Source organism: Neodiprion pinetum, chromosome 4 (genome assembly GCF_021155775.2).
Source record: "Neodiprion pinetum isolate iyNeoPine1 chromosome 4, iyNeoPine1.2, whole genome shotgun sequence".
In the NCBI taxonomy this organism is placed as follows: Eukaryota; Metazoa; Arthropoda; class Insecta; order Hymenoptera; family Diprionidae; genus Neodiprion; species Neodiprion pinetum.
Window position 1 is genome coordinate 4,063,426 of NC_060235.2, and position 26,349 is coordinate 4,089,774.

General features: G+C 37.0%; 1 protein-coding gene across 3 annotated transcripts in view; it reads right to left on the bottom strand.

Moving 5' to 3' along the window:
* kuz (zinc-dependent metalloprotease kuz) overlaps positions 1 to 26,349 on the bottom strand; it is a 104,729-nt gene that overhangs the window by 14,454 nt on the left and 63,926 nt on the right. For all 3 annotated transcript variants that reach the window (XM_046620725.2, XM_046620727.2, XM_069135204.1), the window contains exons 2-3: positions 4,777 to 5,037; positions 772 to 966 (exon numbers count right to left, since the gene is read on the bottom strand). In XM_046620725.2, coding sequence (XP_046476681.1) covers positions 772 to 966; positions 4,777 to 5,037 — 456 coding nt within the window. The remainder of the gene's footprint in view (positions 1 to 771; positions 967 to 4,776; positions 5,038 to 26,349) is intronic.

Genomic DNA, 26,349 nt, shown 5'->3' on the forward strand with positions numbered 1-26,349 from the left:
TCGACTTTGCCGACCACTGACGAGTAAGTCTTAAAAATTATTTCACACACCTAACCCGGAGAACATTTTTTTTCCTTATACTCAACTACTGAAAGGCGAAACAGCCCTTAAACACGAATAATAAGATATAAAGCAAAACACACATGCTTTCACGCAAATGGAGTTTCTCGCCCCGCCGCGAAGTGCACACTCTCTGTATTTTACGCGCACGCAAAGTACGTACAACACACACACACAAAACATGTATGTGTTATTTCACATTATTACTAAAAGCAGGGAGCTTGCAGCCGGTTATAGAGGGTCATTTTCATGCAGACAATTACCGTTCCTATCATTATAATCGCATTCATTTCGTCATCGTACCATCGTTTTCTATTTCACGTAACCGTGATGCGAAATGAAAAAACTGTGTCTTCGTGTGCTTTTTGTAAATGAATATGACAAAAGTTTTCCGAATAACGAGAAAATACAATTAAACATTGAAAGTATCGTAGCTAATTGATTTACGAGTAATACACCGAGAGAAATTTTTATTTCCGTTTACCGCTCAGTCCGTAACTATTTTCATTTTTCACCACAATAGAAAATGGCAAGTAGTTTTTCAGCTGTTACCGGAAAGTCTATTGTCAACAATATTCGAACAGTTTTTGTTAACGATACCTGTTTCACTCAAATTTTCTAGTTACTCTAACGAATGAACTTTTTCTCAGTGCATGCAACTGCATGCGGAATTGATGGGAAATGGGTAACAGAAACTAGGTGATATCTTACCTTCGCGTATATCAGCGAATGGATCGATCACGTCGTCCTCGTGATAAATGACCGAGTGATGTGTCTCGTTTACTTCGTGTGGCGGGAAGTAGTGATGCGCCTTTTCAACGTACCACGCACCACCTCGAGGCGAAACGATTTTACCGTGGAAGACTCCGTTGCTGATGCTCCCGAACACGTGGCTCTCAGCTTCTCCTGTCGAAATATAACGGCAAAAATCTCACCCTTTATATTTGTTAGAAACATGTAAGGAAAGAGGGACAGAAAAAGAGAGAGGGAGAGAGAGTGCGAAATAAAGAAGGAAAACCTGTGCTCAGGTTTTCAATTTTCAATTATAAATTATTGCTGCACGCTGATATATATATATATATCAGTTTAAAAGTAAAAATGAATTACTTGAATACTTGGACAGAGCTTTTTCTATTTTCATTATTTCATTGTACAAAAATTAACGAGCCGAAACAATCGTTAAGACATAAAATTGAAAATACGAATTATCCTTGTCACAGTTCGTTTTTAACTTTAACGTCGTCTCGTTTTTCTCTGTCATCCAGATGGGTAAAAGCTCACGAGGCTGATAACAATATCGTTTTATAAAGAGATCGGCGTCTAGCCGAAAGTACCTTGAAATATTCGTAGAATCTTGTTAATTTGAATTCTCTGAAGCAGGGAATGAATATATATATATATATATATATATATATATATATACACACACATATATAAAACAAAGAATTGTGCCTGGGATAGCAAATATTATTCTCTGATCCTTAACGCAACAACCTGAGCAGTGACTAGACGGTTATTACCGAGTCTTTGAAATACAGATAAATAATGCGCTACATATACGTATATATGCGTACGTCCCTCGTAATTCTGGTACGGGGTTATTAATTTTGTTGAAAATTAATCATCCCTCGCATCGTACAACATTGCGTTGTGCCATTATCGTCGAGGGATGTTTCCGCTGCATTCTGGCGTTAGTTTTGGCTGCCTCAAATTTATTCCGACTTATACGTTTCGAGGGAAAAGGGTTTATGGTATGGTTTAATGGACGGTAGCTAGTCAGCTTGATGCCGTAACGGCAGGCTTCGTGTATTTGTTTGAAAACTGGAGAGGCGTGCCATCACTTTCCTTTGAACCTTGCGCATCCCACTTTTACCCAAATAAACGAGCCACGCAACCCGTGTTTCGTTGTGTTGGCACCCAAAAAGGGTATACAAGGTACGAAACACGGTGTAGAACGCGTGATCTATTTAGTTAACAAAAATTCATTTACATAATTATATACGTAATACTTACGTCGATTGGTATCATTTATTTATTTACTTTTATCCTCATTATTTTGTTGTTTTTTTTTTACATAAAAAGTCAGTAAAGTTCTTTTAATTCACAGCTTTATGATATTATACGTCGATTGTTGTTTTTTTTTTTTTTTTACTTTTGTTTCGGTTTTTAGTTATACATATATACATATATATGTAGAGCTTTTTGAAAAATGACGACGCAATTGAAATGAAATTGAGCGGAGTAATTGAATCGAAAAGAAAATGACGACCTTGTCGTTTTGCAATCGGTATTAAATTAGAAAACTCGCCGTTTCAATCGAGTCGCGAAATTTCTGTACACAAGTTTCTTTACATACTTTAATCATTTCATATTCTATTCGTTCTCGATTTAATTCGTACGACGCGACTTTTTCTTTTTCATCCGTTCGATTTGCCTTCTCTATGAAAGATCCGGCGCTCAATTATCGTACATTTTATTCCCAAGTGCAAAGTTTAAATTTTAACGTATTATTCATATATTTCATAGCATTGAGTGGTTAAATCCTGAAGGATCCTGATGTCGGAAAAACCACATACGAATAAAACGACGATTCGAATTTACTTCAAGTTTGAAAAATATGGTCGATTCGCGTTATCAAAATTAGAAAAAAAAAGGGACCTCTCCTGCAGCTCGTTACATGAATTTTTGATTCCGCGTTTCGTTCGTCTAAAATTAGACACAGTTCTGTAAGCAATGGCTGCTATGTACTGATATCCAGGAGATAAACCATCGGAACAAAGCCGCGGGGTTGAAATGCGGTTAGCTTCTGCGGTTTTGCAGCGGCGATACGATCCGTGCAACACAGCTAAGAACGGTTGAGGAAGGACTTTCGAGAGACGGAAATTAAACTGGGTTTACGCTAGCGATAAGTGAGGATCAGAGGGTGTAGTGCATGGGTAAAACATCCGATCCCTCATTTTTCATTCCTCTTCTCTTATTTTCCCAGCCGCGGTATAACGATACGTAAAACCGACGCAAGACTTGAAATTCGATGTTTAAAATCAGTCAAGTAAGTTTAAGTGAGAATTAAAAATTACATTTCTCAGCTTCGGTATAATTCGAATAATTTTGGATACCACGTTTTAGTTGTTAGAAAATATTTTCACCCATGGCATCGTGTGAATGGATAAACCGACGGCGAGCTTTGCAAACTTTCATTTTTATTCAATTTTCAAACTACGGACGCGTTTAGTGTTCGTGTTTTTTTTCTTTTTTTTTTTTTTCTTACTATTATATTATCATCGTTATTATTTTTCGACGAATAACCGTTGCGCAGAGTTGCGACCGGCTTTGAATCCGGTTTTGACCGATAAACGGAAGCTCAATTTTCAGCCACCGGATCCTCTACGGATGCAAGTGGAAAAGCATAAATTTCAAAAATAACGAGAATTACGTCGAGTTGTGCCAACTTTCTGCCGTCAATCTCATGTCTGGAAATTAAAAAAATCACGTTTGAATTCACAATAAAAACGAAAAAAAAAAAATTAAAATAATTTTCAATCACCCTGTCATAGTCATAAAATTTCTTCTCTCGCAATTAGCGTTGAAACGAGTAATTAGATCGCGGGATTACAATAATCATAATAATTGTTTGTACAAGACATAAATTTGTAACAAAGTTTGAAATTTCACAACATGTAAGTTCATTCTATTTCTTTTTTTTTTTTTTTCTTACTTATTCTTCTTTTCTTCTTTTGGTTGTACCTGCCTACATTATACCTGAAACCGACTTATTTTTGACTCGAAAATTAATTTAATCCCTTGGCACATCATATTATTAAAGAGAAGGGTGAGTGTCTCTGCGGGATTCAATAAGCCTCGCTAATTAAAGTTCTAAAGTAAATTCGTTCGTTTTTATTTTTTGTTCTCTTTTTTTGTTTTTGATAAAGGAAAAGAAGAACGAGGAGGAGATGGAGAAACAGCACGCAGCGATGCAAAATGTAAACTAGAGTGTAACTTTAGAGGAGCGAAATATCCATTTTCGTAATAATTTGGGGGTACAAGAAAAATGCTGCGGGAAAAATTGAAGGGTTTAAAAAATGAAACCCGAAAAAACACTCTCGACGATACCTTTTCATATTTGTTTTTTTAAATACAATTTACGATTTTTCAATTTGGCACCTCCTGAGAAATTCGTTTAGGTTAAAAGAAAGATTCTGTGAAAAGACGAGCGTTCTACGTTACGTGGAAAATCGCGCTCATTCGGTATTTCGCTTTTTATTTCACATTTTTTTTTTTTTTTTTTGAATTCGCGAATAAACGCGTCGTAGCACTTCAATTATTATTTCTTTTCTGACATTTATATTCGACCCAAAGATCACGATCCATAAGACAACGATATATCATCCGGGAATCTTATCCTCCTAAATTAAATGTTCATATTGAATCATAACTATTTTATGAGATTGAATTAATAATGAAAAACTCGTCAGATACGCTTCTTTAAGATGAACTGCAGACTCGATGTCACAAATCTGGGTCTTCTTTGCGAGGTAAGAAGTAATAATAAAAAAAACAGAAGAATTTATTCACGATACTTGATAAATTTAAAAAAATTTAACGCAAAACGCTCATATTTTGACAAAACCTTGCCTTTATACATAAATATGTATAGTTTCCGCTCTTCTGTAAAGAAATTGCGCAATATCGAAGGGATGCATTGAATAAAGTACTCACCCAGTATGTGACCGTGGTAAATGTGGGACGTGTCGAGGTCCTCCTCTTCGCCGGAGGGTCCCAGTATAACTAAGTTATTGCTAAACGTTGTTATGTCTCTTTTTAATCTTATATGAAAGTCTCTACCGTGGGCGCGAAATTTAAATATCACTGGATTATCCTGCGCGACGGATCTCTTAGCCCTGAGATGAGCTCGGTGAACATCTTCGGTCGAATACGACAGGGGTTCGTAGTGGCGTATGTATTCGTTCAGTCGTCGAGCTGTAACAGAAGAAAAATTCGCAATCACGTTACTTGTTGCTAAACAAACCATCGATTTTTTCATTTTTATTTGTGTGTGTGTGTGTGTGTGTGTGTTTTTTTATCGACCTGCGCTTTGTAACACAGTACGCAAGCTTTTGGTCGCGAATTTTCGTAGATATGATATATTCGTAGTAAAGTTTGCGAGTGACCGAAAGGTGAGCTTAAAAGTCGGAGACTTCGTACCAAATGCGATATGCAATTCAGCTGCGCTTGCTTATACTCTGCGAATGCAGTAATAGCTCGCGAGCCGAGTTCTCGTGCAGCAGCGGTTACGCAGTTTAAACTCTAGAGAGGAAACTACGGAGAGCTCAGACCAGAACGCGCGGAGAATGACGGCACGATATTAAAGCTTATATACGCCCCGCAGGTGTAGAGTTTCAGGGATAAAAACTCTTTGCCGAGAGTAAAAATAGTTTAAACTATCAAGGTATTATCGAACAAAGTGAACGCTGTGAATTTCGCGATGTTTTGGAATTGTTTAATTTAAAAAAAAATTTATTCCACTTTCGAGAACCGAAACAGCGTTTTGTTAAAAAAAACATGTCGTAATTAAAATACGACAAAAAAGTGATGCAGCAACAAAATTAGCAACAAGATTGGCTTGAGTGAGACTTTTTGAACTTGTACCGCGTTGGGACGTTTTCGTTTCAACACTTTTGGCTCGACCCTCTGTCACGTGGATTCTTAAACAAGATTAAAATGCATCGGCATCGTCGTCTTCACAGCCGGTATAAATATCCATGAATATCGGAGCACGCAAAGCTCTGTGAGAGGAAGGAGCGGTAAGCCGGTGCAGCTTTTCTCTTCCACGTCGCACCGCATGTACGCGGAAAAGCCAATTAACCCCTTTCCAGTACCGCGCACCTAGAGTAAGTCTCACACAATCTCGAGTACCTGCGCGGTTCGGGGGCTATTAGTCTTCGTTTCAGACTCAAACGAACCAAGTGACGCGGAGAACGGGCGAGCTCAGAACCGAGCTCGTTGCTATCGCCGCAACCATATTTATTCATTTATATGTATATTTGCTTATGTATCACCTGTCGCCCAAAAACTACCCGGAGTCGTTTCCTCCAATGGGATGAATTATACGAGCATCGAGTCTTCAAAGGGGCGCTTATGAAACGGCGTGCTCATCGTGCAATTGCTGGGTTATTTTTGCCGAAGTGTCACGTAAGTAAATTGATATAGGATAGATCCGCCTGTAGCTATGCAATCCGTCATACATTTTTCCGAAATCCGCCTGCATATATGCAATTTATAATATATTTTATCAAAATCCGCCTGCATTTATGCAATTCGTAATATATTTTTTCAAAATCCGCCTGCATCTATGCAATTCAAATTGAATTTTACACAAACGTATTCCCGCTTGTCAAACTACAGGATGAATTCGGTAAAATGTATTATGAATTGCACAAGTTGCAGACGAATTTTAGTAAATTTTATTATGAATTGTATAAATACAGGCAAATTTACTTTACCTGTGTCGAATTGTCTGCGTAAAATTTTCACGAAATAACTCAGTATTAAAGTACCTACGTAAATATGAATAGAAAATACCAGCCAATGATCTGTATTTATTTCATGTGGTATTTATTCGTTCGATTCGAATTGGCCACGATTTTCGATGATATCAACCGCGACACTGCGGTCGGGAGTCTAGACTTACACGGAAGAGAATGAAAATATCTCTTCGTTCCGGTGTGAGCGATAGAGCATAAGAGAGAAAAGGAGCGGAGAGAAGAAAGGGAGGAAGACGCGGGTGTATAACTTACACAGCTATTGTACCCTACGGGGTCTACCCGATGTCGCAGCAAGCTCGAAGAATGTTGCGGCAACCGGGTACAAGGAGTTTCTAACGCCTACATATATGTATATACATATATACACACACACACATACACATATATATATATATATACCATGTAGGTATGTACCATATATGTATAGCGGGGAAAGTGGTATAATATAGAAAATACCGATATATCAGAGAGGGAAGAAAGAGGAAATTCTGGGAGGATACCGTACAGCGAGCTAGGTTGAAAAATACCATCGGGGACCAACGCTTTCCAACTATGCAGAAACGGTCTCTTAAACTCGCCGACATTCCGTCCCTGAGTCGATAAAATTCTAACGCAACCCGCAAGTTTTTAAACTTTCTTTTGCGTTAGGATTTCAATTTTTTTTTTATAGACGAGGTAAGATTTTTTTCCGAACAGCGTGTATTTGGCACATTGTAAATCTTATATCCTGAGGGATAAGAAAAATCCCCTTTTATACGCAGTATTTAGAAAGTAATTTCTCGTACTCGGCAACTTTGGGGGTGATTGGACAACGTCTTGAAAAATTCGGGGAAAAGAATTAACGGCAAAATAATACCGCGTGCAGGAGAATTACTTAAGCAACGTTTGGAAGACCAGCCCGCCGGAACAAATGACGGGTCCGACCGAGAAATGCAAACGCAAGGTTCAACAACGAAGATTAACGAGTCCCGTTCCCCGTTTCGGCGGTAAAAATAAAGCATTTAAAAACGAAAAACCAATGATACACCCCGAGTACGTCCGAAGCTAAGGAGGATAGATAACTGGACTGCAAGGAGAGTTGCATTTTCGAATTCCGCGATACTCGAGGATCCTTCTTTTTCGCTCCTTTCTTTCTCAACAGGGTCCTTAATTATCCTCGAGCTTTTCGGTGGTCCACCAATACCATTCCGGATTTCGAATGAGCGGACAATTCTGCAGGATGCGGAAATCGATGTGCCGGAAAAGACACGAATCCGTCGATAAATTCTACTTCCGTCTCTTCTCTTCTGGTTTATACTTCGTCGTTGGTTCGAAAATTCGGAGCAACGTACCACGCAATAATTCCGTTCCACAGGCGCGGTGAGACGGTCTTTGGTTTCGTTCGAACTGTAAAAGGAAACGGCGATCCGTTTAAACCGACGCTCGACGTTATGGCGGAGGCGTTCACCGTTGCTCGTTTTGCCATATCGCACAACGCGGATACAGATACGATCTCGCTGCTTCGACTACTGTTCCTGACCCGTCCGGACACGTGCCCACCCGGACCACGGTGTGTATTATGGGGTATCGGTTGAACCCATCGCAGAAACAAATTTCACGGGACGTGAATCCCTTCGGGTGTAACACTTCCTTCTCGTCTAAACCTGAAGTGACCGGCATCATTCGCTCAAGTCCGCAGTCAATGGCCTCTTTGAAAATGACGATATTCGGAAAGGACGTCGCAAGATTTTTCTCCTCGTCTTTCGAGTTTCGGCGATCCAGGGATCCCGGGATTTGATCGCAGCCGCTATTCCGAAGCCCAGAAAACTGGCATTCCGTCTTCGGATCGATTCCCGTCGTTCCACCGTATGCGTGGAACTTCGTAAGAGAGATATCGAGGTATCCGTTCGGAATGATTTACGATACACCAAAGATAAGTTTAATTTTCACATCATCCGTTTATATACAAGTGAAATCAAGATCGATTCAGAGTTTTAGAGATTCGCGGAAGTCTTAAAGGTCGGTGAATAATTCCTTCGTTTTCTTTTTTTCTTTTTTTTTCTTATTTCGTCAACGCGAGATCAAAAAACCTTGCGATATATGATCGAAAATCATCCGGCAAAATTTTCAGACGCAAATTTCAAACCACCGCCACTGCAGCATGAAGGGATGAAGAACCGGAACGTAACAATTTATATAGGTAATACAAAACAGCTCGCGCGGGGGGGAAATAATTCGATACGGTTGTATGAAGTCCGGTGAAAGGATCGATGGATGGTTCCCATCAACTCGAATGAATTGAACGTTGATCAATGAGCTTTGGCGGCTATTGCAATTTCCAATGCTCTCGCGGCAGTTTCTTTTCCCCCTTCCTCGGCAATAGGATTTTCATTCAACTCTCTCTCTCTCTCTCTCTCTCTCTCTCTATTTTGTACCAAAGCAACGTACCGTTACGTTGTTCACAGACAAAATATCGTCATTGTACTTTGCAGTGTGTGTGTAGAAGCTCATTTTAGGTTCACATATACGTATAGTATAGACGAGAAGATCGAGGTTAATGGAGAGGACGATTTTGTGAACGAAAATTAATCGTGCGTGTCGAAAAGCCTACAGTATGTAATAACTGTGTACGTGGAGACGTTCGTTATTGAATATTCGATAATTCAATTTTTTTTTTTTTATAATTTACACGAGGTTGAAGTTAGTAACGTTACCGTATCGAAGAAACGTCGAAACAAAAGTCACTATTTTGCACCATTAAAATAACTCAAGAAATTAAATTTACGAAACGTGATTATATCCATGATTTATCAACGGTTTTCCAAATTTCAGATAATCCTTTTTAAAGTTGCAGGATGACAAGTTTTTTTTATAAAAATGCATCATTACAATAAACGTTGCAAACTTTAGCCTGATTAATGTATAAAATGTATCGAAACGATTCCCCCTTTACCGATTTGTTCTCAAGTAAAATTTTCTCCCTTATCCACCCGACAACGCGATACATCGATTCGAAAATCCTGCAAAAAATGTAGACTGTGACGAACTTGGCCAAGTCAGTGATAAAATCGCAAAAGCCTCGTGTTCGCAACTCGATTTTCCAAGTATAATTTCAACCGTACGATTCAGCGAGTCAACGAATTGTCTTTTTTTTTTTTTTTTTTTTATTTTTTATTTACCAAAGATAAGGAGAACTCCGTTCCTCGTAATTTGTATCATCCGATTTTTTTTTCCTCTTCTCTTTTTTTATTTCCTTGCAAAGTTACAACGTCATGATGATGATGATGATGATGATAATAATAACAATAATAATAATAACGCAGCGCGTATTTTCGAAAATTTTCTGAGAATACGATATGATAAGGAATCCGTTGTCTGTTCCAAACGTGTGATACCTCTACGTGGCTAACTCGTGCTTTGAAAAGGCAACAGTGTTCCAGATACGTCAACTAGTCACTCACTCTCTTGGAAGTTCGTTGTTCTCTCAACCGGCGGTTTTCCGTTCTTGAACGTTTACCCGAACATTATTGGTAAACTGACGGAGAATTGCGCGGATTTCGATATAACGACATAGATAGTATATATATATATATATATATTTATTTATATGGTAAATTTAATTAGAACTACTTGATTGTATAACGTCACAATAAACTTCCATATTTGGCCTTGAGACGTCGTTCAAAAAGTTACTGTCAACTTTGTTGCTGCCGAGTATCGCAGAGACTTCCTGTCTACTCGCTGAATAACTTCTCGCGGTTCTTTGAACTTTCAATCTCATTTTACACAAACGTACGGTAAACCAAACAAAACAAGTAAAAGTATTGCGACGATTTTTTTTTTTTTCTTTTAAATACGTGCATAAATGTTTTTTTTTGTTTTTTTTTTTCTAACGTCTCGACGCACAAATTTTCACTTCAGGACATCTGAAACTCAGAAACTTTAAAATCCCGACTATTGACTGAGTTAAATTATTTTTTGCAAAAACGAAATCAAAAAATTGTTCAATCTGTAATAAACTTCGGGTTGAAAATATTTTATAATATGCGAACGCTCAAAATTTACCTGCAGTTTCGGATGATTGAATAAAAACAACAACAGCAACAACAACAATAATAATAATGATAGTGAGAAAATTTTAAATTCCGCACGAGCAAACCGTGCGTGGAATTTTATTATTTACGATATCGTAAGCGAAAAAAGGTCGAAAGCTTCAAGATTTGGGAAGAAGTGAGGAAGGTACGAACGTTTAAGCTTTCCGGTCAAGGATCGTCCCCGTCCGTCTTCTCCTTCCCTTTCCCAATTTTGGCATTCTTTACGAAAGTACGCGGAAAACCTGCGAAAACTTTACTGCACGCGTTCTTTTTTTTTTCTTTTTTTTTTGAAATATGTATCAGGATTACGTATTTCCGATACATTGGTGAGATTTTCTCAACTTACGACTCGCGTATCACGTATCCGTAGATACTTTATCAAACGTGTTTCCGCTTTGTCGAACTGTGTGTGCACAGGTGCAGGAAGCGTGGGAAGGAATAAGAAATTTATAAAAAAAACAATAAATAAATGAACAAATAAATAAAATAAGTAAAGCCGCTGAACTTTTGCCGGAGATAAAAAACGACACGAAAACAGTTCGCGTAGAGTCACTGCAGCGCCATGCGCAAGCACCTTTTGCACTTTTATCTCAGAAAGTTGCAGGCTGCAATTTTTACACCTGCAGCCCTTATATCGCCAACGGAAAGCTGGAAAGTTATCGAGGGTAGTGGATGCTGGTTGTGGAAGTATACGGGGGATTCCATGCAAATCCGACCAACGTCCGAAACTCACCGTGACTGATTTTTGTTTTGAGAAAAATTTTCTGGAATTCTCCCAACTCCGAACCGGTGTCTCGAATTTTTTTTTTTCAGATTTTTTTATTAAACCGCTCGATTATTTTCAAGTATTTTTATACAATTATTCTGAAAAGGATTTCTTTTTTTCGAAACTGTATTTTCTATTATAAACATTTTAAAACCGAGCTCGATGATGAGCCGATTTTTGTACCATTTTTTGTAGTATTATAGGAAAATAATTAATAGAAAATACAAATTCGGCCCGTCACGGGCCTGGTCTTGGAACGCTTTGAAAAGAAAATACAGTTGTTCAGAATTGTTTGAAATTTTCAAAAAATGTCGTTTTTAATATCGCTCTCAATATTTAAAAATAGTTAACCAGTTGAATGAAAAATGTGAAACAATTTAGGACACCGTTTCAGAGTTAGAACAACTGTAGGAAATATTTTGAACAAAATCAAAAATAGTGAGGGTAAGACGTTGGTTGAGTTCGAACGGAACTCCTCATATATATAATATATGTGCTTGCAAGTTCACCGCCGGTCTTCATGAAGCTGCTATTTAAAGCTGCAACTTCAAAGGATCAACGTGTTCGCGTACAGGGAAATGTTTGCGATATCAAAGGAAATAAATACGAAGATAAAGATAAGAAATTATATATATATAAAGACCCAGTTTCTTATCCATGTGTTGAATATTTTCTCCGATTTTTTACCATAACTAACGGCTATATCTTTTTCACCCCACTTACGTATAATCGTTTCTCTGTTTTTCTATTATTTTTTTCTTTGTGTTCGAAGAGAAAGAAGTAGCTAAAATGAATCGTAGGGGATGAAACAGTGCTTTACATCTATTCTCGGATTTTACGTCCGAGCGGAAAAAAAAAAACGGTTGACTTATTCTTCAGGCCGTTCATGCAGAAAACGTAAAAACGACGAAGTATACGGAAGAGTCGGATTTTTCTTTTCATATCCACGAACATCGAATTAATTTTCACAGTTCTTGTTCAAAAGAATACATTTGCTTTTTCGGTTTAAAACTTTTTCTAGTATACTTTGTGCTATTTTTTAATTCGAAATAGAAAGATGTTCTACAGTAAAAGTATCTTAGATACATGGAAAATGAAATATAAATGTTAGATTCGCAGAGGGTGTCGAGGAGTGGCGAATGGTTTGAAATATGCATAAATAAAAATGACAAAAAAAATTCCGCACATTTTTTCGCCAACAGCGTTCGCATACTTTTTTTTTCACGTATTTGCCTCCCGGGCGTTTTTCTTTTTCAGGTCGTACCTGTTATATGATCACAGTGAAAACGTCGATATTTCTACTTTTCCATCCCATGCCGCAATCACCGTACAGCGGTCATAACGCTCGTACATGCGTATAAATAAAATTTTCCACATCGCGCGATGATTTTTCTTCTCGCAATTGAATTATTATTCATTCGAATCAGAGGGAAAGAGAAAAAAATGTACAATCGCATGAAAAAATAGTATCATTTCTTTTTTTTTTTTTATATATATAAAAAATATATGAAATTGCAGACGTGACTACAACGATTGTTGACGATTTAAACAACTCGTTTTGTAAAGGAGAAAGAAAAAAACGGCGAAAGCAGCACTGAGAGAAATTTTTAGTTCCGGTTACCGCTCGGTCCTTGACTATTTTCATTTTTTACCACAATCAAAAAATATAGTTCCAGGTAGAAAATGAAAATTAGTTTTCTAGCCGATACCGGAAAGTCTGGTATCCGTTACTATTATTTCTCATTACGATCGCTGTTGCTATATTTCCTTGGCAACTGTTGCGAAAATTTAATGCTTGTGCAAGAATAAATTGACGTTAAAGCCTTGTTTAACCAAAAAGTTTTTCTCAGCGAGGGATCAGAATGTTAATAGATTAGAACCAACCGATGTCCTGTCCTGGCAATATTTTAATCGCGGTGGTCTCGGTCTAATTTATTTTTTTTTTTTACCTTTCTTTTTCGTTTCCCCCTCTCCTCGGGAAGCATCATAATTTTCGACGCGACGTTATAGCGGGTATCTTATATCGTATAGGTATACCTGCTTAGCATTATACGCTGTACGTGAAAAAATGATCGCAGGCATCCTCGCGAGAAAAAGTTCCTGCAGCTCTGAAAGAAATACGCTTCCAAGCATCAATCAATTCTGAGATATTATATGCGGGTATAATATTATAATATTGTACAGCGAAATTCGACATTTTGAAAAAGTTAAGATTCGACTGAGGTTAATAATGGTGTGTCAACGATGGGACGGGATTGAAGTTCCGAATTTAAAGAGTTCCGAAAGCGCCTAACTCCGAATCATTTACCGGCGAAACTTGAAGTAAAGAAATGAAACTTTGGAGAAACAACAAAGTTTCAAACGGTCGGAAAGCCGAGGGATCAAAGTTACGATAGAGCAAAGTTCCGAAAAGTAAAGTTAAGATAGAGAAAAAATCAAAAATTCAAACAAAAATTTGAAAAAAACAAATCATTGAAGTTACTTTTGAATACAATTTCAACGTCGAATAACTTTTAAAGGAGTGAATTTTATGAAAAATGTTAGGAGACCTTTTTTGTAGAGCATCAAATTTCCCACAAAAATAATGGTTTGATCTATGAAAATATTGATTTGTCTGGTAATTACAAAAATCAAAAGTTCAAACAAAAATTTTAAAAAACAAATCAACGTTTAAGGCATGATTACAAGGAAACGGCTCGATCTACGTCAATTTAGTAAGAGAGCTTTTTTGTAGGAAATTTAATTTCCTTCAAAAATATGGATTGATAAATTTTTTCAGATTGATAATTGACGGATTTTGGGTAAAAAAATGCGGTAACTGTTAAAAAATCAATAGCTGTAACGATACACTCCTTAATATTAATATTAAGGGCTCAAACTTTCAGGATAACTTTTATTTGTCGTCATGAACAATGTTTTTACAGTACCATTAAAAATTAAAATTAAAAATTCTTCGTTTTTTTTTTGGCTTTTTTTTTATTATAGACCGTATAATGTATCGGATATTTTTTTCCAACCTTCGCTTCCTTCGTTTCCTTTTATTTTCTTTTTTACCTTTATCTTTGATTTCTCCAAAGCTTATTTAATTATTCCATACCACGGACGGATAGAGTAGATACAGGCATACGTAAGCGACTGTATGCCGAACCTATCAGCTTCTGAGATCACTAAACGTTGAATCAAGAAGCGAGGCGAGATAACGGGGGGAGATTTAAATGCAAATTCTCGTCGTACCCGCGACCCCTTTCAGCATTTTGTGTTCGTGTGTCTGTGTGCGCGCGAAGCAAAGCTCGAGAATAGGGTGAAGGGAGCTTAGACCTGAGGAAGTCGCGAAAAGCGGCGAATTAAGTAAAGACAAACGGTTTCCGTCGAGTCGAGAATCCGTCGAGAAAAAAGAGAGAGAGAGAGAGAGAGAGAGAAAAAAAACGAAAACAGTATTTCGATCTTTTATATATACCCATGTTTTTTTTTTTTCGTTTTTAAACTTTTTAATACCAGAAAAGTATTGATTTCGTTCGATGATCGCTTTATCTAATTTCAACGAATCTTCACGTTTTCGAACCACTATAATTCGAAAAAAAAGGTCTTTAGATAAATATCGATTTGTCCGACAAACTCTCGCGATCATCTCTGAAACGGCTGGATGGAAAATTTGAAACTTGTGAGATTTTACAAAGAAATGATTGGGCATGAAAAATTGACATGTTCCGTTTAATTTGTACTTTCGATTCTACCGAAAATAAATCTATTTTGAACGCATCGCCGACATATTTATACTTCTTATTACTTTTTCTAACTAAACGTTCATATTTTTTCCAGTATATATATACATATATATTTATTTGAAACAAAGAATTTATACATCTTCTTCTTGTAATGTTTCTTTCATAACATTGAAACTCACCCGCCAACTCCTACAAATTTCAGGTTTTTCACTCGGCCGTTTTCGAGATCATAGCGGAAGTTTATCGGACAGACACTTCGGTTTTCACGGTTAAGAAAAGTATTGCGAAAAAACTGTTTCTCAGGTTTTTGCATATTTTCTTTTCAATTCTTGTTTCGATATTACGTTTCGAAAATCGACGATGTTATTGAGGATATTGTCGCAGGTACGTATGTATATGATATGCATCACCTGACAAGAAATGAATAAATCTGATAAGGGTAGTAAAAAAAACGATAATAAAATAAAAAAAATTTATCCAGAATAAAAAAAAAAATAATACGAAGACAGAGAAAGGAAGGAAGGAAGGAAGGAAGACCCGACGAAACGGAATGCGGCATTTTTAAGATAATAAATTGACGAACAAAGGCGGATCGGGTGAGACAAATAAAATGCGTGGGGAGGGTTCGAGTTGAGATTCGATGATGCGAGAATTTGGATACGAAAGGGGATTTCGTTTCAAATATATACCTACATATACAAGTGATGCATTGTACGTGTACGGGTATATAATATATGTTATGTACACTCCTATGTACACCATGCGCATTGGTATACGTGTATGTATGTATGTTTTATATATATATATATGTAAAGTGTCGGCGGTGAGCGCGCGGACCCGCGAAACGACGATGATTTAGAGTTAATGCGCGAGTGCGTGATTTACAGTTATATGTATATACCTACGTAGGTATGTATAAAAGGGATACATATACGGATGTATACAATCGTGTGTGTGTGTGTGAGTGTGTGTCTGTGTAGGATATCGCGGTCTCACCGCAATTCAACGACGGCAGACAGCAGCAGCAGCAGTCCCTCCCCCTCCCCTTCCCACCCCTTCCCTTTCCCGTTCCCTTTCCGTTGCCCATACCTATACAATATCATCCCGATCCCGTTTCAGGCCGCGTGAATCCCGATCATCCTCGTGCACAGCTGGATGATGGTGCTCTGCGAGTCAGGAATCGGTGAATCGTGAAATAATTTCGAGGCGAGGTTGAGATTCTGATGAATTTGAAAAGTTCCGAAAGCGAGAAATTACGAATTTTTTTTTTTTTGCGGCGAGAGTTAAAGCGAAGAAATCAAACTTTGCGACGAGACGTCAGAGTTTCGAATGGTCCGAAAAACCCGACGCTGAAAGTATCGAAATTGCGAAAATGAGTAAATTTGAAAATCTGAAACGTCGAAATTCCGAATGATCCAGGATTTTTTGTCCCGTAAATTTCTGGCTTGGTGAAATTTTGCTACATTGATATTTTTTTTTTTTTTTTTTTTTTTTTGTTTTTGATTTTCGATATTTTTACGTTCGGTATCCGATCATTCGGAACTTTTTAAATTTGGAACTTCAACCATGCCTCATAATTTCACTTCTCTTTATTCCTTTATTCCGCAGTGAATGAATGGGATAAAAGTTGAGAGGGGAAAAAAAGTAAAAACTAGAAGGAAAGTATTGAGGAATATATTGTTTGTCAGACATGCGATTTAAGAATCACTAAAAAACGAGAACAATTTTTCGAAAATTATCGTTGGGAGTGTCGCGGCTGTATTTGACTAAAATTACAAGCATTAAAAATAGCGAGTGCGAGAAGATTTTCAAAAACTTGTCCCTAAATTTGAAATTCAACGCTGTTTGGTTACAAGAGAATCGATTTCTTTGGTCACAATTAAAATTCTAATTTCAATGAAATAAATACCTTCTCATTTCCGTACGATGCAAATACGGATTTCGAAATTTCACTTTGTAACAAGTCAGTGCTTACTGCTCAATTTTCTACTATAAACAATTAATACACGATTTTCAAAAACTCGATTCCTAAATTATGCTTTTCAGGCAAAAAAAAGAAATCGTTACTCGTGAAATTTAGGTCAATTCTTTAATTACATTTTTCTAAACTCTTTTAAGGAGAGTAAAATTATTTTCAGCTATAATAATTAATTCACGAATAGTTTTTAATATGACATTTGATGATGATTAATAAACATCGATTTGTTGCAATATTTAATTTGCGAACGATCACACAGCGCTAATTGTAAGTAACATATAATCATAAGCTTCGGTTAATTCAGTTAATTCAGTTAGAAAAATTCTGTTCGAATGATAAATAAAGGCTGCATCGTCAACTTTGCAGCTCATTGTCAGGCGACATCAAAACCGCGATTTTTATCGCTCTATTTCTTCTCTACCGCACGTTGAATACGCGGAATTTTCACTAACGAACAATTACCGGATCCGCAAGATACCCGGTGACGAAGAGATTGTTCCATTTTCTGTAATCTCCTTATTATTGCAACATACTTAATTAAGTATTCCACATCAGCGTAATGTGCGGCGGTTTTTCGCTGAATAATCGGTTACTTGTTCTTTTACATCATGACTTTTGAAACGATATAAGAAAAGTATTAGTTTCATTTAAAATTCAAAAAAGAATCTTTACGTTTTCGAACCTCTAGAATCCGAAAAATAGATTTTCAGAAAAATGTCAGTCTGTCCGATAAGCTCTCGCTTAAACGAACTCGGAAACGACTGGTTGAAAAAATCTGAAACTTACAGGATTCAACAACAAACTGATGGGCATGAAAAATTGCCACGTCCCGTTTAATTGAAACTTACGATTCTACCGGAAACAAACCGATTTTCAATATTTTAAATACAAACATACGCATTTTCTTCCTTGTTACTTTTTCTAGCTGAACGACATTTCTCGGCTCTCGTGATAAAAAATACGGATCGAAACTCGCAAGGATAAGGTTTTTTAAAGGAGAAAGAAAAAGCCTTATCCGTACTCGTTACGAAATTTACTATTTACCGACTTGTTCTTCTTCCTTTTTTTTTTGTGTTTTTTTTTTTTGTTTTTTCTCTTGTTCCACCGGCATAAAAAGTTATCTCGAGGGATCAGCTGGCGCTGGGTTTTATATTCCCGAGTAAAGCGATCCGGCGCTTCGATCTCGGCAACGAGGCTGACGCCGTGCTGCAGCAGATGCTTTAATGAATTTCCGTGCAAGTTAATCCACTCACCGGTTTTCGCAGTCCTCTTATACGACCGACTATTAATCCGGGACTAGAGTCGAATGAGGCCGACCGCGAATTCGAAATTGCAGTGAATATCTACGAGCGATTGCTTCCGTATATAATAATGCGTAAAACCTACGTTTTACGAAAAAAAAAAAAAGAAAAGGATTTTAAAACCAGTGCAATTCGAATTCGTTATTATTAGTTCAATTTGTAAATCGAACTCGATAATTTTAATGCAACGATTTTTTTTTTGTTTTTTTTTCACTTTTGCACATTGGTTTCTTACTCTGGAACGAGGAAGAAAAAAAAAAAAAAAATTAGTCGTCATCACTTCGCGCGTGTGTATAATTTGACTGTACGAAGAAGATCTATTTTTCAACAATTTTTGTAGAAGAGAAGTGATTTCTGAAATAAAGTGAGCTTATGATTCTTCGAAAGTGAACAAAGAATTATTAATAGCATTATAACAGCATTAGGAATTTAAAAAATCTTAGATAATACAAAAAGATATTTTTAAATTCGTAGCAACGTATGAACAGATTTTTTACTTCGAACAAATCGGTTATTCATTAAAAATTAATCAGCTTCAAATTTTAAACCCATTTAGTTTTTTACGCGACATTTTTTACAATCATTATCTTTGTTTCACTTCCACTATTCAGAATACGAGGAGACGATCAGCTGTCACTTTTTCCTTCGAAAGCGGCTCCGATATTTATTCGAATCGAGAAGAACCACCCTTACGACCTTCGCGCCTCTTTACGGGGGTCGTTTCTCGGCGTTTTTCTTTCTTTTTTTTTTTCTTTTTTTTTTTTGCCTGCACGTTTTCTCTTCCGGCATTTCTATTCGCTCGTCGAGGGAGTTCAGGATCTGCAGGGGACGCAGCGTCGAGCGGCATCATCCCCTGTTTTCACAGTTTACCCCGAGGGATGGGGAGGACTCCTGGTCTTCGTTAACGGCACGCGCCTACGTAAACTTGTGATTTGCATAGAGGAAGAAACGGCGAATAAGTAAACAAAATGCGTAGTGGAAGAATCGTACAAATTTTGATTCAGTTGGATATTTCATCTCCGATCCGCGCGTTTTTTCACGCGCGATGAAGAATTTTTTACAGAAAAGGGTTAAAACCTTAAAACAATGTCATACTGCATAAAATTTCAATAAAGCACGCATCGAAAGATTTCTAGAATATTTACATACACGTTGTGACGCGAGATTTTTCAAGAATAAAAAACCGTGCACGTGAGAAATTGAAAGTATTCTTATTTTTTTTCGATTATACTCTTTCTACGGATTATCGTTTTCAGCTAAAACGTCGACGGCTTTTTAGGATCGAATTGAAGCTTCTGGGTCGTCGGAGTCGCCTGGAGCTGTTCAAACAGAAAAAGCGTCAACTTTGACGCCGCGAGGATGCGAGTCGAGGTTAGCCGAGCTTTTCAACCTATAATACACTACGTGTATAAATATTCGTATGCGCATGCATCAAATTTTACAATATATTTTGGCCAAGCATTCGACTTCTTAGTCTCATTTTTCTTCTTCCCTCTACTATCTCTCTTTCTTTACTGGTATCATAATAAAGTGAAAAAAATTATTCAAATATATTATATATCAAATATATTCAAGTTTTTTTCTTTTTCTCATTCTCAATAACTTTTCCCTCGACTTTTCCCTCAGTCACGGATTCTCTCTCTTTGAATCGTCTTATACGACATGACATCGTTCAAATTCTGAGTAAAGTAAGTCAACTTAATTTCAGATCTGGAATAAAAGGAGAAAGAAAGAAGAAAAAAAAACAAGACAAGGTGGTAAAAGTTTTGAATCCAAATTCTTTCTTTTTTTTTTCTTACTCTTCTCAGGACTTTTCACGCAATATTATCTCTGCGATTATAATCTTTGCGTGAATATCAAATTTCGCTCGAGCGTGAGGCGAAAAGGATATATAGTTTTAAACACATATACATTATAGAACAGCAATGCTGCATAATTATGAAAAATTATTCCACGTCACGAGATATTGTTGTAAAATGACGACTTTTTTTCCAAAACGTATCGCGTATCGATCTCGGAATTTTGTCGACATTTTCAATATGTATCTATATATATATATATATATATATATATACACATATAGGTATGTGAATATATATATAGGTGTGTATAAGTAGAGCAGACCTGGACGAGTATCGCGGAACAATTTTACACGCAAATTGATTAACTCACGTCAATATACACGTAGAATATAATTACATTCCCCACGATGCGAGGTGAGGACCGAAGAGGAGGGAGAGGCTATATGTCATTTGCAGTGTGTATATACATGTGTGTGTGTGTGTGTGTGTGGCGTGCATGCATATAAATACATGACATATGTATACATACATACGTATAGGTACATGTCAGGAGGAAAATTCAATTAGGTGAAACGAGCCGCGAATCGTAAATTAATAATAATTATGGCGATGATATAATTGTGGCGATGCGAATGATTACCCCCCGCCCCCCCCCCCCCCCCCCCCCCCCCCCCTTCGCCACCACTCGCCATTCCTTCCTTCCCCGCAAAGCAGGAATGAATTTAAAGTGTATATATATATATATGTATGTATATATAGTATATTTTAAATAGTCGAATACTTTGAAAAGGGATCGAGAAACAGGGTTAAAATCATATGAACCGGAAAACTGCGGTGTGATACGATACATAGGTACGTGTGTATGATACAACGTAAATGGATGAAACGTGCTAATGATAATTAAATGATAGAATTCCGTTTGACGGGTGTTTCGTGTTGTCGGATAGTCGAGAGTGCGAAGTTGACGGGCGGAACAACGTCGAGGTTGATTCTCTCTGTTCGGTAGGCGGAAATTGGGTCAATTGGTTCCACCTACGCGTGTTCGATGACACGGCGAGCAGCTCGCAGAGATACGCGACCCCGGCGAAGGTTTCGATGCTCCCGTAACTTAACCTTATTACCTCCGCGCACTTACAATTGTCGCATCTCATTCGATTCGGTATCAATCCAAAACCTCGTGTATACCTTGTACACCCTCGTTGTCAAATGGTAAATGAAACATGTGTGTATAAATTCATTCCTGCTTTGCGGGGAAGGAACGAATGGTGAGGGGGGGAAAATCATTCGCATCGCGACAATATATATATATGCGAATATAAAGATTTTCGGATAATATTAACACGTGACGGAGAACGATTCAAATTTTTAAGTTTAAAATGCATTGAAACTTGGCGATATTTTATTATTATTATTATTATTATTATTATAGTTTTTTTTTTCGCGCAAACTAAAACCGACTGAAAAAATTAATTCAATGCTTGATAACAATGCTTTCACTTTCAACTAAGTATAGAAAATTTAGGGCGTGTAATTGACGCATGATTCGTGCGGTTGTTGTTGTTCTTGTTGTTATTATTACATACACCAATCCTCTGGTAGCGAGTGCATCGACCTGAGCGCAGGGGTCAAGGGTCGAGGATCGAGGATCGAGGTTCAAGAAGGGTCACCTTGAATGGGTGGAAAAGTGCGACGAAACGTCTCATCGTACTGCAGAGTATACGTCGTATACGTCTGCATGTAATATTCCGAGTATAAAAGTTAAATACAAGGGCGAAAAATTTTATCATATCTAGATATATATGAAATATATATTATGTAAGAGAGGTGGAAGTTGAATTTAAGAAACTGAGCGTAAAATGAACATTTTCCGCGTATATATATATATATTTATATATATATATATATATAATAACCAGCAGCAGCGTCCAAATCATCCAGCACCTCTGCGGATTTAATTGAATTAGTTTCCGGAGTTACGGATTTCTGTAATATATTAGTTATACTTAATCGAAAGATCGTTGCCGAGAGGGAGAAAAAGAGAGAGAGAGAGAGAGAGAGAGAGAGAGAGAGAGAGAGAGAGAGAGAGAGAGAGAGAGAGAGAGAGAGAGAGCAAGCTGACAATGTCGAATTACGTTTGTTGCACGATGATAAATTGTCGTCCCGTAGCAATAAAATACTAAGACGAGACTAATCGACGAAGACGAAGTGAAAGAAAGATTGAAAAAGATGAGATGAGAACTGCGACGAACGAGGTAAAACGAGGAATAGTTTTACAGAAAAAAGAAAAAGAAGCGATGAAAAAAAAAGTCGCTTCGAAAGCAGGAACTTCGTCAATCGAGATTGCATCCGAGTTATCGGAAGTGTTTTTGGTAGATCATCTCCTTCCTCGTCTCTTTATTTCTTTTTACGTACCCTGACAGCCGATAGATTACGTATCCTGTACGCGGGACGGGACATTTTACGTCACCGAAACGAGTGCTTTTACCAGGATCTCCGAGTACTTAAAGGAGGTCCCATCGACTCGGAATCGGTTGGTACGACACCGGCGGCACGTGGCCAGAGCTTTAATGCCGGGATCACAGTGAAGGCGTGTGTGTGTGTTTGTTGAACGATAGAAAAATAAACAAAGAAACGAACAAAAAAAAAAAAATTTCTTCAATTTATAATTATTCCCTCCCCAACTGTAATTTGTTCGATCGTATCGCGTGTACTACATTTTTTTTTTTGTTTCAATTTTCACGATTAAAATTCGTTTACACGACGGTGTAAAGAAGGAACAAAGAAAGTAAGAAGAAGAAGAAGAAGAAGAAGAAAGAGATGGTAGAAAAAAAAAAAAGAAACGAGGGAGAATGAATAAAAGATTCGGTATAAGAGAATTTCTGTTTTCGTCGATGTGCGATATAATTGCTCTTTCGAAAGAAAAAAAAAAAAAAAGCCACGAATCGTTTCAAATACTCTTACATTTTCCGGCCTACATTATTATAATCTGACAAGGAAAATGTCGTATAATTGTGACAGCGGCAGCTTCCGCTCGACTGCTATATCCGCGACATTCTCTACCCGGAGTTTCCTCCTCTCTGTCCTTCTCATTTTTCCCGCACACATCTCTCTTCTTCCTCGTATAAACTTTATATCTCCTTCGGGTATTCCCGCTGCGTTAGATATACTGACACTTCGGTAATCCCGAAAACGCGAGAAGACTTCTTGCGAAAAATGCGGGGATTTGGTACACGAGAGGGGAAAAAGAAAGAAAGAAAGAAAGAAACAAACTCTTGTTACCTTTTTTTTTTTCTCCCCAATTATTTTCAATAATAAAAAACAAACAAGCGGCTTTAGATTGGCCGTCAGCCAGCCCTCGAACTTTTCGTTTCCACGCTGCAGGTTCCAAGTTTATAGAGGAAAAAAAAAAAAAAATTATATTCAATTAGAATTACAAACTACAAATTCAGATCCGTGATTAACGATTTTAAAGCCCTCGGATATCATATTACGCGAAAATATGTTTTTATTATTTTCAACCGCTATACAAATTTTGGAAAAAAAAAACCGCCGCCTATCAATTTCTACCAAAATTGGAATATTTTCAGATTTTTTTCCACAATATCGGATTTCGCAATCTGACTTCAGATTCGTGATCAGCCAGCCAACAAACCGACGGTTACCATAATTTTCATCAAAGTCCAAATGTTTTTAAAATTTTTTTCAAATCCGTTCATCCATTTTCAAGATGTCATCATTTTTTATTTGATTTGTCGTAATGTTGTTACCTAAATAATTTAAAAAAATAATTACGAAACGTAAGGTTAAAAACTTGTTTGGATTCAGATTAAATTCAGGCAAAAGAATTGTTTCTCTCGTCAAATCCAGCTATATACAATACGTGACAATACAACTGTCAATATTTGAAGATATGAATAAACAAAAAAAAAAAAAAGAATGTTACCAAATCGAGTATACGTTACATTAATTTCACTCATCGCTTACTTGTGTAAATTTTCGAAATTTTCATTGGAAAAACTCACCGAGTTTGTCATTTCGTGTTCGTTCGTTCGTTTGTTTAATTATTTGTTTTGTACAACGACAACAACAACAACAACGACGACGACGACGATGACAAATCACAATGTTAAAACCCCGGTGCTTTCGTTCTCTACGTATACTACGTATATCCATCCGCGGAAGTCACGTTCGACACTGACTTCCGGTGAAATATAAACGCACGCCATGCAGGGAAATACTGCGCGTTGTTATATATACGTACACATATACAACACACATTTACATAAATATATATATGTATAAATATATATATATATATATATATATTCGTAAACAAGAGCTGCTTTAACGAGTTTTGTCGTATCACCTCACCGTGGAAATATTTATCATTCTCGTCATTTATTCACGTTTCATATACATTATACGTGTATTATATACAGTATATATAATAAATAACAATACACTCGTATGAAACTCGGTCCCACAATTCTTCTACCTGCCATGCACGCGTTCCACAAACATACAATACGCGATATACGATATGAAATAATAACGAGGAAAAGAGAGAGAGAAAAAAACCAAAACAATATCAATCATACCAATCATAATTATACATACATGCAGTTCAATTTCATGGCGATTGGGGAAAATATTCTTTCCTTTCTTTCATTTCATGTAATTTATCGCTCATCCCTCATTTCTAACATTTTCAGCTATAACCTATGTCGTTATTTATGTTTATTTTTATATTTTTGGGCTCTTTTTGAACCGTGCAGCTATTCATATTCTGAGTATCAAATGCCGTTCAATACTGAAATATATGTACATATATATATATATGTATATATGTATAGGTACATCGAGCCATATTTCGAATCGAGAATTCAACTGCCAGACGGATATATATATGTGGGTACAAAAGCTCGCACGATTCCGCGCCGCGACTGTGGAAAAACCGCGGTGAATAGCAGAGAGACAGAGAGAGAGAGAGAGAGGCAGAGACAGAGACCGTATTATAATGGTGTATATATGGTGAAATAGGTATTCATACGTCTGTATAACGAAAGTGAGGCCTGGGGGCGGAGTAATCAGTTTTTACAAAAAAAAAATAAATAAATAAAAAATAAAACAAACAAAATAAAGCACGAAAAAAGAAATCCGCGCACTTTTATGTGCCGGAAAGAGGGGGGGGAAAAAAAAAATTAGAACGAAGTCAATACAGATAGAACATGGGGATAAATTATAAAAAGGTAAAATGTATGCACACGTATATACATTTAAAGTTATACAGTTGAAAAAAATTGACATTTGAAACTGAGGTGCGGGAAAATTTCGAAAGCTTGACGAAAAAATTTTAGGCTCTTTTTGTTCGCGAAAATCTCCTCGTGCAGCAAAATGGAAAAAAAAAAAAAATAGAAAGAGAGAGAGAGAGAGAAAAACGATGTTTAAATTAATGCGAGGAATGGGAAAAGTTACGTTGGAAGAGAAAAACAAATTTTATGCTCCAAATTCAATATCTAGAAATAATGATGACGATTTTAATTACAATTCGACGCGATCACTCGATACAATAATGAGAAGAAAAGAAAAGATGAGTGAAAAAAAAAAAAAAAAGGTGCGGGGTTGAAAAATAATAAACGACGAATTTCCAATTCTTCGCCCCGCTTTTCCACCTCGTTTATTTCATGCAGCCAATAAATATGGCCGACTCGATTTACCCCCCTTTCCCCTCTTCCTCTCCATCTCTCTCGTTCTCCTCTCTATCCTAGATTCAGCTTATATCGTCCCGGAGCAGCGCTGCGATCGGCGTTCAACAGCGAGTTGTGGAGTTGCACTTGTAGCTATAGAATGCAGAAACTGCAGTTCGATAACTACACTCGTCGAGACTGCCGCTGGTGCTTTAAACCGACTGCAGAAATTGCGAAGAGACGAAGGGAGAAAGAAGACTCCAGTAAAATTTGCGAAATGTACAGAAAACAGAGAAACAAGAAGAAAAAGCAAATGTGATTTGCCGAATTTTTAATCGAATAATCGATTATCTACGAAATCAGTTATTATTTAATAATGCAAAGATGTCCGTCCAATTTTTACATATCGATCATC